The sequence below is a fragment of the Corticium candelabrum genome, chromosome 19 (assembly GCF_963422355.1).
Source record: "Corticium candelabrum chromosome 19, ooCorCand1.1, whole genome shotgun sequence".
In the NCBI taxonomy this organism is placed as follows: Eukaryota; Metazoa; Porifera; class Homoscleromorpha; order Homosclerophorida; family Plakinidae; genus Corticium; species Corticium candelabrum.
Genome location: NC_085103.1, coordinates 5,167,048 through 5,182,927, shown reverse-complemented (window position 1 = coordinate 5,182,927; position 15,880 = coordinate 5,167,048). Strand labels below are relative to the sequence as shown.

The window sequence follows — 15,880 nt, the reverse complement described above, 5'->3', positions numbered from 1 at the left end:
GTAAAAGGGAACGTGAAGCATGCGCACAACGTAAAGAATGCAACATCACGTGATTTAAGAACGAACAATCTATTGTATCTTAGTGTAGGATGCATGTGGAAATCTTGTTATGCGCATGCAGTTTGTCTTGACATAAAACTCTATCACACATTCGTCTTCTCATCACGTGCAGACCAGCTGCTCTATTGACCATTCATTCTCATTTACAGTGAAAACTCCGACCATCTGAATATAAACTCTGACGCAAACCCCACACTCTCCCTCAAATTCACTACCCCGTGTGCCCACAAGTCGGGTATAAACACGACATCCCCACCACTCTGTACACACTCCAGAGCATCTCGTCTACCCATATACACCTTGTTATACCACAACCAGATGTGCTGCATTGAATGGAACGATTTCGTTGGAGAATACACGAACCATCGCTTCTTGCCATACACCAACGCATTCCATGCCGAACGATGGAAGTGAACGGGAGCACCAGATAGAGGAGGGCACATGTAGAATTGCACCGTCTGTGTTGTTATGTGTATAATGTCACGATCGAGAAACAAAGGAATAGAAAAGTTGGACATCAGAGGAGACTCGCTGCTCAACGAATCAAAAATATAAGGAGGCAATGATGACATGCCGACATCCGGAAGCTGCCGATGAGAGAACTAAAGTGACAAAATTTCAGATAAAAAATCATGTAAAGTTGTGATGTTTGCAGTGAGAGAAAATGCTTGAGCGTAAGGTATGATGACGTGCTCGAAGGTCAGCTTTCCATATTTGGCATCCAAATTGTGACGTTGCCACTTGTGTCTCAATCCAGTCCAGTTGCCGGTTGCATTGCGGATCAAAACGGGTCGCTGAATTGTTAGATAATCACGCAAAAACTCTTCAGGTGTCATGCTCGCTCCTACATCAAAATCGCACCTTTCAGACGTCAGAGACGTCGGTAATTCAAAACCGGCAGCCAAATATGAACCATCAGGATATCGATCGGGTTTAGAATCATATGATGGTGTCAATGAGCAGTTTGGTTCCTTTCCTGTTGCTTTTGAAAACTCGAGTATCGACCAGCGATGCATGCATGCCACGTCGAGAGCCGATCGGTTGTAGTAGTCGAGCGTATCGGCATTCAAACCGGCCGATATGATGTGCTGCACGAGATGGTGATGTCCTCTCATTGCAGCAACGTGCATTACGGTGAGACCAAGAAACGTGCGACCTTGCACGTCAGCTCTAGCACCAAGGAAAATGTCAAATGCACGAGTGTCACCCAGTAGAGCAGCATGAAGGAGGCCTCTCCAACCAAACACATTTTCAGAGAAAAGAGCACCATTCACGCTCAGCAATGCATCCAACACGTTTTGTGTCAATAAATACGTCACAAAGACGTCTCTCGGTTGAGACAAGGAAACGTTCAATGTCCAATTTCCAATCATCTCCACGACGTCGTTGCCACAGTTTTCTGCCAGCAAATCGACCATTTCTGTGTGTGTTGAAATGAGAATGTTACGACCGATATTCACGATGTGAGCATCAAAGACTGTCGTTAGCAACCGCAATGCGTGTGCTTCAATGACTGCAAACGCATCGTCTTTGTTTCCCATCTTTTGCTCCACAAACTTGAGTTCCATTTCACGTCGTAAGTGGTGAATACCGGTTGCAATCTTCCCAATCCCGAAAGCAAACAATGCATACGAAGCATGCAGACTGCTGTCCTCTGAGTAGATATTAACTAGAACTTGATATAAATAATCAGATTTCCTCAACATTCTTTGCTTCAAATACGACATCAAAAGTTTATCGAGAACGTCGAGAAGCTGTTTGCCTTCCGCAACTAGAAACTGCAAGTCTTCACTCGCAGATCCTGCAATTTGTGCAGAAAGTCGTAAAAACTGTCGACACCGAGTGTTAGTTCGCAGTATCTTTCCAACATGACCACGCCCACATCATCCATCTCACTATTGATCGTCATTAGTCCAGTGCCTCGAAGATACTCCACGTTGTGAGGCTCGATCTCCACGGCTGCTTGCATGTGGTAAATCGCTTTATCGTTCCTTCCTGCTTTTATAAGAATAACAGCCATGTTCCATCTTGCAGCCGCATGCGACTCGTTCTGTAGTGCACACCAAGCCAGCATGTCAAGAGCAGCATCATAACCAGCCACACCGTGCTGCATCAGCTCTCCTGCACGTGCAATCAACTTATCACAATCATCTCTCGTTTCCTCATCTCTTGATGACGTCATATGTTTCTTCTCTTTACCATTCACATTACTTTTTGTCTCTAATTCGTCGCTAACTCGCTGTGGTGGCTTCTTTGGCCTTTTTCCAATAGAAGTGACGCTGTAGTATAGTAAATATGCAGTCAACAGTATGAGACATATCACTACTGTCCATTTGGTCGCATTCCTCTTCTCTGATTGCCAACGCCCACTGACTTTCTGCTCTCGTTTGCAGCGTCATGCAATAACTTGTCCACTCTCTTCTTTTCCGACCGTCTTGCGAGTTTCATTAGCTTTGATAATTGTTGCTACTGACGCCCACAAATGCATTAATTAATTAATTAACTAACTAGGATTTTATACGGGATGTTAATACACTAATACGGGATATCAAAAACAAATTATCCGGGAACTTGTTGTCTCCCAGAGCACCATCCAACACAAACAATTTCGTCTTTTCTTGTGATTGACGAGAGTCATAGGTTGTGTGCCATCGGATTGAGTGAGTCGAACAAACGTTCGTTTGATGCCAAATTGTTGATGATCTATTTTCTGACGTCAGAAGTCAAAGGGAAGCGCCAGTAGAGAGAAATGCAAGGAGGACACTTGGCGTTCAGATGGGCTGTCCAAGTACACGCAGGTAAGACAAATGGTTTTATGTATGGCAGCTTGCTGTGAAAATGGAGCAAGTAATTGTTTTTAATTAATTATTAAAAATTATTAAATTAAAATTAAATTATTAAATTAAAATTAATTGTTAAGACTAAACATTGAAGATTGCTGATCAACGACAAGACCAACCAGCTACAACAACAACAACAGCTTCTCACGATTCTAGAGAGAGACAGAATGAAAGAGAAAGAAAGAGTCGAGGGTCAGTAACATCGACATCTGGAAAAGCTGAGAAATGTTCAAGTAAAGAGGAGACAGCACAGAGAAGATCAACAGACAGAAAGGATGATGTGATAAGAAGAGAGAAAAGAGATGGAAGGAAGAGGATTGAAGACAGAGAAACAGACATCTTAGGCTATTGTATTTGAGGGATGCATCTCACAATACACTAGACTATTGCATTAGAGGGATGCATCTCACTGTTGTATTGAAGGGATGCATTTCACAATACACTAGACTATTGTATTGGAGGGATGCATCTCACAATACACTAGACTATTGTATTAGAGGGATGCATCTCACAATACACTAGACTATTGTATTGGAGGGATGCATCTCACAATACATTAGACTGTTAATTAATCTATTTGTATTTAATTAATGCAATGACTTGTGTTTCTTGTGTCTATTAGTTCTACAGCAACAGCAGCACATGACACAGAGCACACACTTCAAGCATCTGAACCAAATGCTGAACAAATCAGTAAACTATCCACCACAGAAGACATAGAGAAATCTGCAACTAAAGAAAAGAGAAGCAACAAATCAAAACACTCAAGACATGCCCAAGACAAAGAAAAACAATCAAAGCAAAACCACAGCCCAAGACTAGAGGAGAAATCATTGCTGCAGGTATAACTATCTTATGTTGCAGAATGTGTTTACTATCTCTCTCTATGCATCGCACAATGGATTTCTGTTTTTTTTGTTTAGACTCCTAAAGCTAATCGGCTGGGCTTGCTGTCAGCAGCTCCGTAAGGCAACTGTTAATAGAGCATATTCCATGGTAGACAGACAGACAGACAGACAGACAGACAGACAGACAGACAGAAGACAGACTTACAGACTCCACACTCAGTAGTCCAGAGAAACTATTGTAAGTATATCCACACGCACTCACATTGATGAATACAACTAACGTTTTTTCTTGTGTTTTAGTGGATTGGAAAGCAGCAGTGGTAAAGACAGAGACAAAAACTTAAGGAATGTCAGCAACAAATAATGGCTGCTTTAGCAATGGCAGAGGTAGACTTTATTAATCCTATATTGGGATGTTAGAATGAAGGAGAACAATAAACAGAAGTCAAATAGACAGACAGACAGACAGACAGACAGACAGACAGACAGACAGACACACACACACACACACACACACACACACACACACACACACACACACACAAACAGGCAGACAGACAAACATACATTTTTTATTACATACATGCATATATACATACATACATACATACAGACATACATATATACAGACAGACATACAGACAGACAGACAAACATACAGACAAACATACAGACACAGAGACAGGCAGACAGACAAATGGACACACACACACACACACACACACACACACACACACACACACACACACACTTGAGTGCACATTCGATTGATAGCTGTTGAGTATCTATTTAGTTGTCTAGTTCTTTGGTTATCTATTTTTATTTGTTTTTGTTTGTCTGTTTACCTGTCTATTTGCCTGTCTGTCTGTCTGTCTGTCTGTCTGTCTGTCTGTCTGTCTGTCTGTCTGTCTGTCTGTCAATATATATACTTCAAACAACAAACTATAATGCATATCAAGAAAAGGCAAGAAAGTAAAGTTTGCAAGCTACATGAAAATACACATATGTGTATATGTGTACACATAGCAGCTAAAAAATTATGCTACTACCCAGCTTTCAGTCAACTAATGGCTGAAAAACTGAGTGCTGCTAGAGTCCCGTTTAAATCTTCAGTTGCACAGAATGCCGATGCTTTTCTTTTGATGACGTTGGCATTTACATCTTTGCAGTTGGAATGCAAATCTTTTCCTCCAAAAATCTAAGAATTCTGGAGGATTGAGTCGACCAAATTCATGTGATGGCTGCTTTCAGATATCAGTTTCAGTCTTGCTCAAACCAACCTCATACTGACTACCTACTCTGCAGCTCCAAGCAATGACAAAGTACACAAAATTGTTGATTAATTAATGTATCTAGACTTTATGCTTGTAGTATTATTGTTTGTAGAGTGATGATTTGTTTTCTGGTAATGGAGTCGTTTGTGTGTGGAACCTTAATGAACCATCAATGCCAGACAAGTATGTAGGAAGATAGATATCAATGTGTGCAACACACACACACACACACACACACACACACACACACACACACACAACACAAACACACACATGCACACACACACACACACACACACACACACACACACACACAACACACACACACACACACACAACACACACACACACACACACACACACACACACACACACACACACACACACACACACACACACACACACACACACACACACACACACACACACACACACACACACAATTATTGGTTTGTCACTTTTAGAGTGTTGACATGTCAGTCGTTGACATCTTGCTCTTGCTTCAGTCCTAATAAAGCATCACTGGCGTTTGGAGGAACGGTTAGATTCAACGTAGTGAACAGACAGACAGTTAGGTGAATGGCAAATGAATGGGTGGGTGGTGAACACAGGATGGTGGCAGGTTGGTAGTTGATTTGGTAGAATGAGTTGGTAGGTGGGTGAGCTAGTTGGTGGGTGAGCTAGTTGGTGGGTAGGTGGGTGAGCTAGTTGGTGGGTAGGTGGATAGGTTGGTGAGTGGCTAGGTGGGTGGGTGGGTGGGCAGGTTAATAGTTGTGGTTGTAGTTCTATTGGTAGGTGTGGGTTACATCTGCCTTATGTCTCAGACTTGTGCTTGTTCTTCATTGTACTTTAATAGCCAAATTGCTTTAGTGTGAAATTGAGTTACTTGTATTGTGATGTTGATGTTGATTGTTTGTGTTGCTACAGGAGGATGGGTCGGTTGTTGTGTGGGATCTTTGTGAGTCTATTGTTATGCACAGAACGTACCAACTGTAACTGGGGGATAGGGAGTGGATTGTTAGATCTCCGACTTACAGTACAGGTATGGATGTACACACACACACACACACTCACACACACACACACACACACACACACACACACACACACACACACACACACGCACACACACACACAATCACACAATTACACAAATTTTTTTGATTTTAGGAAGCACCACCGACTGTTGCTGAAGAATCCCTATCATTCCAATATCTCTATTTCTATGAACCAGATGGCTTGAGCGATAGCAGTCCTGCTCACTGCCCACAGGACTTGTACTTGACAGACCCATCAATTACTGATAGTTAGCAGATTTTTGTCTGTCTGCCTGCCTGCCTGCCTGCCTGTTTGTATGTATGTCTGTCTGTCTGTCTGTCTGTCTGTCTGTCTGTCTGTCTGTCTGTCTGTCTGTCAATACATATATTTTCAAACATTGAACTATTATACACCATCTAAGCAAAGCAACTAAATACTACCCAAGCCAATAGGGCTTGGTTCTACCTACAACTATTTATGTTTATGTTGCTGTCTCTTGAAACAATCTTCTTTATTTTCTGTCAATCACTCTAGCATTTGATCGTTGTCTGTCTGTCTGTCTGTCTGTCTGTCTGTCTGTCTGTCTGTCTGTCTGTCTGTCTGTTTGTCTGTGTCTGTTCTTGTGTCTGTCCGTCTGTTTGTTTGTCTGTCTGTATGTCTGTCTGTCCTTGTGTCTGTCTGTCTGTATGTTTTTTGTCTGTCTGTTTGTCTGTACGTGAGCTGTGAGTTTGTTTGTTTCTTTTTGTTTGTTAAGTTTATTTCTGATAGTTTGCAGATTCGTGTCTGTCTGTAAGTCTGTCTGTCTGTCTGTCTGTCCTTGTGTCTGTCTGTATGTCTGTTTGTCTGTCTGTCTGTTTGTCTGTCTATCTGTTTGTTTGTGTGTGAGTTGTGAGTTTGTCTGTTTCTCTTTGTGTGTATGCATGCAAGTGTGTGTGTCTGCTTGTTTCGTTGCCTTCATTTCACTTTTATGACTTCATACGTGTATTTGCTTGTAATTGACTCTTCGTATCAGGTCAATACTATATTGATCCCAATCTTGGATCACGGAAGGATTCATTCCTAGCACAATGTAACTTTGGTGCGAAAACGGCAAACGTGGCTCCATCAAACGTATGCATTGTTATCTTATGAAAATGTTGCTGATTTTGAATATTTTGAACAATTTATGTGCAGAAGTTTGGCCAAATGCGCAATGGAGTGAGGATAAATGGTGGAGATAGAGAGGTAAACAGGGGAGTGATTAATATCAATATTAACAGACACTAAACAGTTTGTGTTTTAGTTCAAATTTGAAGCAGACCGGAGACAGCTTAGATGTTTCCTGCAAACGTGCAGCAATGGGTGTGCACGACAAAAGTTTACCCTCCACTGCGCACAAGCAGTTGATCTGACGGACAGTGCTAGTAAACTAGTGTTCTACTATCGACAATCACATTGTTCAAGTTACATGAAAGAAACGATTTTGGAGGACACATGCCACCCAGTAAGTTGTGTTTGTGTTCGTTTGTTTGTTTGTCTGTCTGTATGTTTGTCAATTTTTTGTCTGTCTGTCTGTCTGTCTGTCTGTCTGTCTGTCTGTTTGTTTGTTTGTCTGTTTGTTTGTCTGTTTGGTTGTCTGTTTGTTTGTCTTTTTATCTGTCTATATGTTTGTCTGTCTATCTCTATGTTTGTCTGTTTGTCTGTCTTTTTGTTTGTATGTTTGTCTGTCTTTTTGTTTGTTTGTTTGTCTATTTATTGTTTGTTTGTTTGTTTGTCAGTCTGTATGTTTGTTTATTTTTTCTGTTTGTATGTTTGTTTGTATTGTCTGTCTGTCTGTCTATGTGTTTGTTTGTCTGTCTGTATGTTTGTTCGTCTGTCTGTCTATGTGTTAGTTTGTATGTCTGTATGTTTGTTTGTCTGTCTGTCTGTCTGTTTCTCTGTCTGTTTGCTTGCTTGTCTGTCTGTTTGTTTGTTTGTCTATCTGTTTTTCTGTCTCTATGTTTGTATGTCTGTTTGTTTGTCTGTCTGTTTGTTTGTATGTTTGTCTGTCTGTCTGTATGTTTGTCTGCCTGTCTATATGTGTGTCTCTCTGTTTGTTTGCTTATCTGTCTGTGTGCCTGTTTGTCCATCAGTTTACAAACCATCAACCTTTGATAACATAACTCATCTCTTCCATCACAGGAACGATTCAATGGAAATGGGCACATCGTATTTGAGCTATTCACTAACGAACACGAGCAATGTCTTCCGTACGTCGACGTCCGTTTGAAATCGAGTGCAATGCCAGAAGTGAAGTTGGAATATACTGTTGGGGACCTGCAGGTGTGCTTGTAGGCTGTCAGCTCAGTTGATCGAACTCATCCATATGAGAGGGGAAATTAAGTGACATCTTGTCTACGGGGCACTCTTGTACTGCTCGTTTTCTACTACTTTAGGTGGCATTTTCCGTCACTTGTGAAATTAAGTAAAGCATTTGTCCTGTGTCCCACGTTTTTGCTTGCTTCCATGTCGGTGGGGCTAGGGTTTTGAGGCTCGTGCCTGTTTTCGAGCAGAACTGCTATTTAGTGTATGCACCTAGTGCAACTGTTCATACCCCGTCATGTTTATTGTGTGGCAAGTATGACGTTGTATAGAACTTGCTCAATGTTGTGAGAATGTGCGCAAGAAAATGGTGTCTGGGTATGGCAGGCGGTGTGCTGGAGCTTGTGTTGCAGTCAGTTTGTGTATTTTGCTTGAAATGAGGGTCTTATGCAACAACTCGTAGTGGACGAGTCTACAAATTATGGACGGGACGGTCGTCACGTTGAGAGTTAGTGCAAAGATTGAATTTTCTAGGTGAAGTCACGTGAGTAGCATACATTCCAATCATTGTTTCATGTTTGTGTGGTAAATTCGTTGCTCCATGCAGTACATGTATGCATGTACATACATATGCACACAATGATAGTCTGCAACACTTTCTTATTGTCTTCACATTAGAGCATGCAACTTGTTGGCAATTAACTAAAAATTTCAAACAAATTGTTTGATATCAATGTTTATCAATGCACAACTGCTGAGCAACATGAAAATACAAACAAAGACAACAACTAGTAATTACTACAGACAGAAAATACAAACAAACACATTCCTACTGCATAAAAATGTTTTCATTCAAATCTCAATAGTTCAGAACTAGCAACAAGTGAAAAGACATTCAAATCGTCTCTTCTTACTCCTCCCACCACCACAAGAGTGTCATCACCAACTGTGCATGTTCCATGTGCGCACCTTCCTTCATTCATTGCTGGTAGTGGCAGCCACGAGTTGAGAGATGGACTCAACACTGAAACCATGTTACTGGTAGGTCTATACCAAGCATCACCAACTCTCCCACCTAACATCACCAGTCTGTCACACAGTGTTGTTAGTGAACAGTGGTATGTAGGTGTAGCTGCTACTCTGTGGTGACTGCTGTAGTCAGTGAGTGAGATGCACTTGACACTATTCAAAGGTCGCCATCCATCCCATCCTCCTCCCACATACAACATGTTATCTATGATTGTACATGAACACCCACACCTCTTGCTGCTCATCTTCTTACTGTCACACTGTGTGCCTGTGTTGATGTCATATACCAATATTGTGTCAAGTACTACAGCATCATCATCCCTACCACCCACTATGTACACATGATCTCTATCAGCTGTAATACCATAGCAATATAACTTATCATGTGATGGAATGTCAGTCACATGTTCCCATTCCTCCTTCTCTGCTCTGTATATTCCCATGCTCTGCTGACGTCTGTCATTGTAGAATGTACCAAAACATTCATCTCCTGCATTAAAAAGACTTGCAACTCTATCACCACATGCATTTTGTCTATTGTCTACAGTAGAACACTTGACATCAGATGAATGAATGTCAATGATTGATAACTCAGTACTAGACCAATCAGCAGCAATCACTTTCTGTTGTGAAGTTGCAACACGATTCAAATAATCTGAGAACAACCCTGTAATTCCATCCTTCATATTTAATTGTTTCCACTTGTATTGAGTGACATCAGATCTCTAAACAAACACATAAGACTCACTCTCTCCTCTTTCTCTATTGTCACATTTCACTCACCTTTTCCATCTCCAGCCCAACTCTCAACACTCTCTCTCCTCTCAGTTTCTTCATCAAACTCTCAATCTCACTTTTCAATCGTCTGTTCTCTACAACTATTGTTCCTCTGTCTCGTCCATCCCTCACACCAGCATCTCCTAAATCAAACACAAACGCAAACACCAATATCAACCACCACACCCACACGTCACGTGACACACCTCACCACCCACCTCCATCCCTCAACAGTTTCTCTCCAAGATCCTTCAAACGTTCAGTCTCACTGAGAATGACAGCAAACTCCACGCATGCGCACCAGCTGCTTTCCGTCATCATATCCAATAGTAAAACAGCTCCCTCCCTTCTATCGCGACGCGCTTTGCTCTCTATTTCCTCTTTATCCATCATTGATATAATTTCTCTCTCAAACAACTTGCCAGTGATGTGATCTGCCCGCACACGACGCTCCAGTTCAACCCAATGAGCACGCAGCAAATCTATAGGGCAACGCGTCGCTACAGATGAGCGGGAAACATCACGACACTTGCTCAACGCCATACAGACGAGAAAACGTCGCACACTGACAGCAAACAAGGAAAGTGAACGAAAGTAAAAGAGAACGTGAAGCATGCGCACAACGTAAGGCATGTAACATCACGTGATTATGCATTATACATGCATAATAATATATAAAATTATTTACATGTAAGTTTTATTAAGTAAATTTGTTAAAACTTTACATTTGCATACTTTTACATATTCTTTACGCAAATACGTATTTATAGTATTAGAATCAGTATTAAGTCATATACGGGTATTTACATAAAAGCCGAGTCTAGGTCCCGTATAATTATTTCTTATTCTAAACAAAATGGCTTTGACATCAGATCCATGGATTCTTTCTGTTCTGACCGGTTTACATCGGCGTTACGGTTGTCCCAGGCCACGCGCCCAACTCATCCACATCTACCCGAACTCAGACGTGAGCGCCAATTCAACCCTGAAGATGTCAGAGTCGAGCTGTGAGCCTGTACTCGTTCTCTTGTCCGACAAGAAGCACACCGTGAAAGCAATAATAACAGAGGAGGGGATGAAAAGTGTGGGCACGAGTCTAGATGTGAAGAAATCGTCGCTACTTGGAGGTGTGGTGATGCTATTGAAGTATAGAGTTTATGCCAATTTGACGGTGGAGAGTGAGTTGGAGCGAGAAATGATTTTGATTATTGACGAATTGCGCTACTTGACAGGAGAATGCAAGAGAGTGGAGTCACGTGATCTAGTGGCTAGTTGGACTGTCGAGGAAGTGAGGCAAAGATTGGCTGGTATGGTGGGTATGGGTGGGGAGAGTGAGACGAGCATGTTGAAAACGCCCGGTGAGATGACTCAGTTGCTGCTTCATTGTGATAGCACAATGCAGAGTGAAGATGTCTGTGAGACGGATGGAATGTTTGCTAGTGTGTCGGCTTTGAGAAGAATTGTTGATCAGGTGAGGGAGAGTGGTGGTTGTCATGGCGATGAGGATCCCGACATTGCGACTTCGCAAGCGATCGACTTCATCCCTGACAATCAGGAGCAGGAAATTAATACGATACTTAAACAGCTACTAGAACAGTCTGGAGGAGACGACAAACGTGGAGACAGACAAATGACAGATAAGGAGAACGATATAGAAACACCCCATCGTGAATGTGAGACGTGCTATGAAGCGACCGGTCTTGACCAAACAGAAAGACTCACAGAAGACAAAGAAAATGGAAGAGAAGGCACCAGAGAGAAGGAGAACTGCGAAGAAGATACATCTTTTCTAATGTGTGACGAGCCTCTACCGGCACGTATTCTACCCAGTCAACTTGTAGACAATTTTTCCAAGAACGAGGAGATTCTAGAGGTCGTTCCGGTCACAACCGATTACCAATAATCATAGACATAGAAACTATAAACGACAACAATCAATCGCCGACAGACATTACAAACAAGGTAAGAACAGACGAACGTTTAGATTCCGAAGAGACGGTAGCAAATAGCATCGAACAGTCCAGCGATACGACAGCTCTGTCTGGTGGCAGCGCTGGACGAGACGCCAACAATCAAGTCGAACAAACAAACCAAATTCATACCAACAAATCCATTTTTGGGTTTAGTCTTAGTGCTCTGCCTAGTGGGATTGTGCCATCAAACGGCATCCCATGCAACCAACAGGATGAAGTGGTCATAACGATAAACAATTCTGGTGATAAACCGGAACAGCAGAATAGTCAAAATGCCAGCGACAACACGACGATAGACGACAGCCGTGATGTCGTATCACCACAGGATGGCATTGAGGCAGCTCCTGTAAATGTGACTCCATCACGAGTATCACCAAGATCGAGACACGAGAGACGAAAGAGACGATGGTCATCACCCGAGTCTTCACCCATCTCTATTTACCCTAAACGTTTTCTAGCACTGAAACTAAAACGAGTGCAGACTGACCGTCGTCCTTTTTCAAATATCATGCATCGTGCTCCTTCGGAGGAGGAGAGAAACAGTGACTTATACCAGTTCTGTATGCACTACTGGAAAGCGAAGACGGATGCCCCATTGGTCAGTAACTTACACTAAACGTAAGCAGAACTGCAACTGTGAGACGTAATTGCATAATCGCATCATAACAGACTGTTGTATTGGTTTGTGTTATGGAATGTTGTGTGCACGTTTGGTCACTGCCTGGCATAAGTCACATGATAGAATTAAATTAACAGTCAGCTCCTATGTGAAACGTCCTCAAGTCATTGCTGCATCGCGTCTTCCTTCTGTTTAGTCGTCTGGATGCCATTCTTCTCGAGTTCAGCTCTGAGCAAGAATACAGTCACTCACATTGAATTAATATAACACAACATGGCTAATCAGTGACAGATCTCGGAGAGCTAAACGTGCGCATGTCTCACAAGCCTCTAGACAGTCCGACAAGTCACGTGACTTTTATCAACTCGTATAACTGCAATTTTATGTCATAATTAATTAATTAAACTAAATGTCATAATAATTATTGGCATATCTCTTTTCATCACGTTCACAAATTTTAAAATATTTTAATTAGACTCTCTAAAATACAACATCCGGGATATCAATCTATACAAACGCTTGATACTTCGATTATTACATTAGATCTACCTTAGCTGTTGTGAGAAGTCGTCCTCTACGTTATCATCATCCCAATTATCCTCCCAAACGTGTGCATCACCGGGATCTTCGTCCGTCGCCATCCAATCTAAAGAAAAACAGAAAAATTACACAAAGGGTACCCTCTCTCGTCGTCCCAACTCGTTTAAACCCTCAATGGGAAACTCCTCAAACTCGTCGTCTTCTTCGAGCAATCCCAGGTCAGCCTTCGGTGCGTTACTTTCACCAGACATGTTGCTACTTGCGCATGCGCATGAACTTATTGGTTCGATCACGTGCGAGACCAGCCCCCTCGACTGCAGCGTGAAACCTCAACTATTATTACCTTCCTAGACGGAACACCGTCATAGTGCCGTCAGATCTCCATCTGGGCTACGCTTCTCGACCATCGAAAGGTGAGTGAGAGATTGTTTCGAGTGCGCGGGACACGATTTTACAGTCAGACGTGAGTATCACTTCAGAACGGCTTCACGAAGTACCTGGAACTGTCGGATAGGTGGTGGCTTGACTGCTTTACGTCGCAGCGTTGAGAAAACCCGCTTAGCGGGCGACGCTCGCAGCGATTTGTGTCGATGGGAGGCGTGCGGTCATTTGTTTGCGAAGAAATTCTCTCATGTAGGAGGCGCCGCGTCGATCTCTTTCGTTAGCGGATAGGTACACGTGTGTACACTTAGTATGGCCGTAAGTGGTTGACCGGCGAGTTCAAGTTGGTGAGAAAAGAAGGAAACGGATCGATGAGGTCATGTGAGTGAGGGTTGGGGTGAGAAGCTGAGTGAGAAGCTGACTGGGAAATGAACGCCGACGGGTCTTCCAATTTGGTGTTTTTCTTGCTAATCTGCGCGTCTTTTCTCGCTTTGCGAGACACGGTTTAGTCTCGGAGAGTAACATCGCGTTGTTAGTGCGAATTTGCGGCCGGTTCGTACCGGCGAATGCTCAGAATGTTGATTCACGCGTTATGACGTTACCTGAGGTCTGCACGAAGCCACCGCAAACGGATAGTTGAAATCGACTGGATTGTGGTAGTTCCAATCCTAATTCGCCGGTAGGGGTTGCATTTCTAGAGCGCTGCTTGGCGTCTCTCAACTTACTATGGTTACTTGACGTCACACCGAGAGGGCGTGGCTTGTCGGTTCTAACAACTCAACTTGGTCGGCTTGCTGCACGGCTGCCGGCCATCAATCTCTCTATTTTATCTAATAACCAGCTTGCATACAATAATACCCACCGCGTCGTTGCAAACGTCAGTCAATCGGTGGCGCAGATACGCGACTAGAGGCTTGTTTACTCGCGGTATCGACACTCGAATGGGCAGCAAGAAATCCAAGCCTAGCGGTAGACCCAGTGCGACTACAAACAAATAAACATGACCGCCTGATGTGTTATCTAGCCGACAACATGAGCAGCGGCGCAGAGAAAGCATCGGGTCGACCGATGCGGCATCTACTCGACGAAATGGTCGGCGTCGGCGACGCCGTCCTCCTCGATCCGGTCACCGAGAACGCCTTCGTCGAAAACCTCCGAAAACGACACGCAGCGAAAGAAATCTACGTGAGAAACAATGCCACATCAACACACATAATTGTCAACATTTTTAAATATTTTTAAAATATTTCTTTCAGACGTATATCGGGCCGGTTGTGATCTCGGTTAATCCCTATGCCAAGATGTCGATCTACACACCCGAGATGGTCGACGAGTATCGAGGAGGCAATCGATTCGAGCTGCCCCCTCATGTGTAAGGCGTTTGGTGTGGCTTCTGGGTGTGTTGTGTTGTGATTTTGGTGCGTTGTTTGTGTAGGTATGCGATTGCTAATGATGCTTTTTTGTCCATGAGAGATAAGAATCAGGATCAGTGTATTATTATATCGGGAGAGAGTGGAGCTGGAAAGACAGGTCTGGTTGTGTTGGGAGTGTGTGTCTGGATGTTTGTCTGTGTTTTTTGTTTGTTTGTTTGTTTGTGTGTGTGTCTGTTTTTTGTCTGTATCTCTTTTTGTATGTCTGTCTGTCTGTATGTCTGTCTGTATGTATGTCTGTCTTTTGTCTGTATCTCTTTTTGTCTTTTTGTCTGTCTGTGTGTCTGTCTGTCTGTGTGTTTGTATTTTTGTCTGTCTGTTTGTATGTATGTCTGTCTTTTTGTCTGTATCTCTTTTTGTCAGTCTGTCTGTCTGTCTGTGTGTTTGTATTTTTGTCTGTCTGTCTGTATGTCTGTCTGTCTGTATGTCTGTCTTTTTGTCTGTATCTCTTTTTGTCTGTCTGTCTGTCTGTGTGTTTGTATTTTTTTGTGTCTGTCTGTCTGTATGTCTGTCTTTTTGTCTGTATCTCTTTTTGTCTGTCTGTCTGTCTGTCTGTATGTATGTATGTATGTCTGTCTTTTTGTCTGTTTGTTTGTGTGTCTGTTAATCACATTTATTTGAACATTTATCTATCATACATTTCCGTAATGTCTTTGTCTGTCTGTCTTTCTGTCTTTCTGTCTTTCTGTCTGTCTTTGTCTCTCTGTCTGTCTCTGTGTGTTTGTCTGTCTCTGTGTGTTTGTCTGTCTCTCTGTCTGTCTGTTTGTCTGTCTCTCTGTCTGTCTTTCTGT

General features: G+C 42.6%; 6 protein-coding genes across 6 annotated transcripts in view; 3 read left to right on the top strand and 3 right to left on the bottom strand.

Annotated features, from left to right (window-relative positions):
• Window positions 1–170: 170 nt before the first annotated feature.
• LOC134194661 (uncharacterized) lies at window positions 171–2,508 on the bottom strand. Its single transcript, XM_062663603.1, has 4 exons — window positions 2,387–2,508; window positions 1,957–2,339; window positions 729–1,861; window positions 171–662 (listed from the first exon to the last, which is right to left on the bottom strand). The coding sequence occupies exons 1-4, from the start codon at window positions 2,506–2,508 to the stop codon at window positions 204–206; spliced, it is 2,097 nt and encodes a 698-aa protein (XP_062519587.1). The 3' UTR covers window positions 171–203.
• A 286-nt stretch (window positions 2,509–2,794) lies between these two features.
• On the top strand, window positions 2,795–8,730 carry LOC134194937 (collagen alpha-1(XI) chain-like). Its single transcript, XM_062663925.1, has 13 exons — window positions 2,795–2,858; window positions 3,523–3,742; window positions 3,824–3,864; window positions 4,049–4,135; window positions 4,918–5,070; window positions 5,135–5,205; window positions 5,487–5,562; window positions 5,950–6,064; window positions 6,193–6,328; window positions 7,073–7,170; window positions 7,234–7,284; window positions 7,343–7,543; window positions 8,221–8,730. The coding sequence occupies exons 8-13, from the start codon at window positions 5,954–5,956 to the stop codon at window positions 8,371–8,373; spliced, it is 750 nt and encodes a 249-aa protein (XP_062519909.1). The 5' UTR covers window positions 2,795–2,858; window positions 3,523–3,742; window positions 3,824–3,864; window positions 4,049–4,135; window positions 4,918–5,070; window positions 5,135–5,205; window positions 5,487–5,562; window positions 5,950–5,953; the 3' UTR covers window positions 8,374–8,730.
• Window positions 8,731–8,991: 261 nt separating this feature from the next.
• LOC134194916 (uncharacterized) lies at window positions 8,992–10,710 on the bottom strand. Its single transcript, XM_062663899.1, has 3 exons — window positions 10,365–10,710; window positions 10,153–10,289; window positions 8,992–10,094 (listed from the first exon to the last, which is right to left on the bottom strand). Exons 1-3 carry the CDS (start codon window positions 10,687–10,689, stop codon window positions 9,189–9,191), a joined length of 1,368 nt encoding a protein of 455 aa, XP_062519883.1. The 5' UTR covers window positions 10,690–10,710; the 3' UTR covers window positions 8,992–9,188.
• Window positions 10,711–10,875: 165 nt separating this feature from the next.
• LOC134194660 (uncharacterized) lies at window positions 10,876–12,049 on the top strand. The gene has a single exon (XM_062663601.1). It carries the CDS (start codon window positions 11,003–11,005, stop codon window positions 12,047–12,049), a length of 1,047 nt encoding a protein of 348 aa, XP_062519585.1. The 5' UTR covers window positions 10,876–11,002.
• Window positions 12,050–12,774: 725 nt separating this feature from the next.
• Window positions 12,775–13,564, bottom strand: LOC134194471 (26S proteasome complex subunit SEM1-like). The gene is made up of 3 exons (XM_062663398.1): window positions 13,448–13,564; window positions 13,288–13,384; window positions 12,775–12,966 (listed from the first exon to the last, which is right to left on the bottom strand). The coding sequence occupies exons 1-3, from the start codon at window positions 13,527–13,529 to the stop codon at window positions 12,903–12,905; spliced, it is 243 nt and encodes an 80-aa protein (XP_062519382.1). The 5' UTR covers window positions 13,530–13,564; the 3' UTR covers window positions 12,775–12,902.
• Window positions 13,565–13,578: 14 nt separating this feature from the next.
• LOC134194470 (unconventional myosin-Ia-like) overlaps window positions 13,579–15,880 on the top strand; it is a 15,555-nt gene continuing 13,253 nt past the window's right edge. The window contains exons 1-4 of the mRNA XM_062663396.1: window positions 13,579–13,691; window positions 14,684–14,844; window positions 14,916–15,031; window positions 15,095–15,189. Coding sequence (XP_062519380.1) covers window positions 14,692–14,844; window positions 14,916–15,031; window positions 15,095–15,189 — 364 coding nt within the window. The 5' untranslated portion in view covers window positions 13,579–13,691; window positions 14,684–14,691. The remainder of the gene's footprint in view (window positions 13,692–14,683; window positions 14,845–14,915; window positions 15,032–15,094; window positions 15,190–15,880) is intronic.

Coding starts and splice junctions, on each gene's coding strand:
- LOC134194471 (XM_062663398.1), bottom strand. CDS start 13,529: ATGTCTGGTGAAAGTAACGCACCGAAGGCTGACCTGGGATTGCTCGAA. Junction 13,385..13,447: donor TGAGGAGTTTCCCATTGAGG/GTTTAAACGAGT, acceptor GTTTTTCTTTAG/ATTGGATGGCGACGGACGAA. Junction 12,967..13,287: donor GACTTCTCACAACAGCTAAG/GTAGATCTAATG, acceptor ATTCTTGCTCAG/AGCTGAACTCGAGAAGAATG.
- LOC134194937 (XM_062663925.1), top strand. CDS start 5,954: ATGGGTCGGTTGTTGTGTGGGATCTTTGTGAGTCTATTGTTATGCACA. Junction 7,285..7,342: donor TAAATGGTGGAGATAGAGAG/GTAAACAGGGGA, acceptor TTTGTGTTTTAG/TTCAAATTTGAAGCAGACCG. Junction 7,544..8,220: donor TGGAGGACACATGCCACCCA/GTAAGTTGTGTT, acceptor CTTCCATCACAG/GAACGATTCAATGGAAATGG.
- LOC134194660 (XM_062663601.1), top strand. CDS start 11,003: ATGGCTTTGACATCAGATCCATGGATTCTTTCTGTTCTGACCGGTTTA.
- LOC134194661 (XM_062663603.1), bottom strand. CDS start 2,508: ATGAAACTCGCAAGACGGTCGGAAAAGAAGAGAGTGGACAAGTTATTG. Junction 2,340..2,386: donor GGAATGCGACCAAATGGACA/GTAGTGATATGT, acceptor ACTATACTACAG/CGTCACTTCTATTGGAAAAA. Junction 663..728: donor TCATCATACCTTACGCTCAA/GCATTTTCTCTC, acceptor TTGTCACTTTAG/TTCTCTCATCGGCAGCTTCC.
- LOC134194916 (XM_062663899.1), bottom strand. CDS start 10,689: ATGGCGTTGAGCAAGTGTCGTGATGTTTCCCGCTCATCTGTAGCGACG. Junction 10,290..10,364: donor GAAACTGTTGAGGGATGGAG/GTGGGTGGTGAG, acceptor TGTTTGATTTAG/GAGATGCTGGTGTGAGGGAT. Junction 10,095..10,152: donor TTGGGCTGGAGATGGAAAAG/GTGAGTGAAATG, acceptor GTGTTTGTTTAG/AGATCTGATGTCACTCAATA.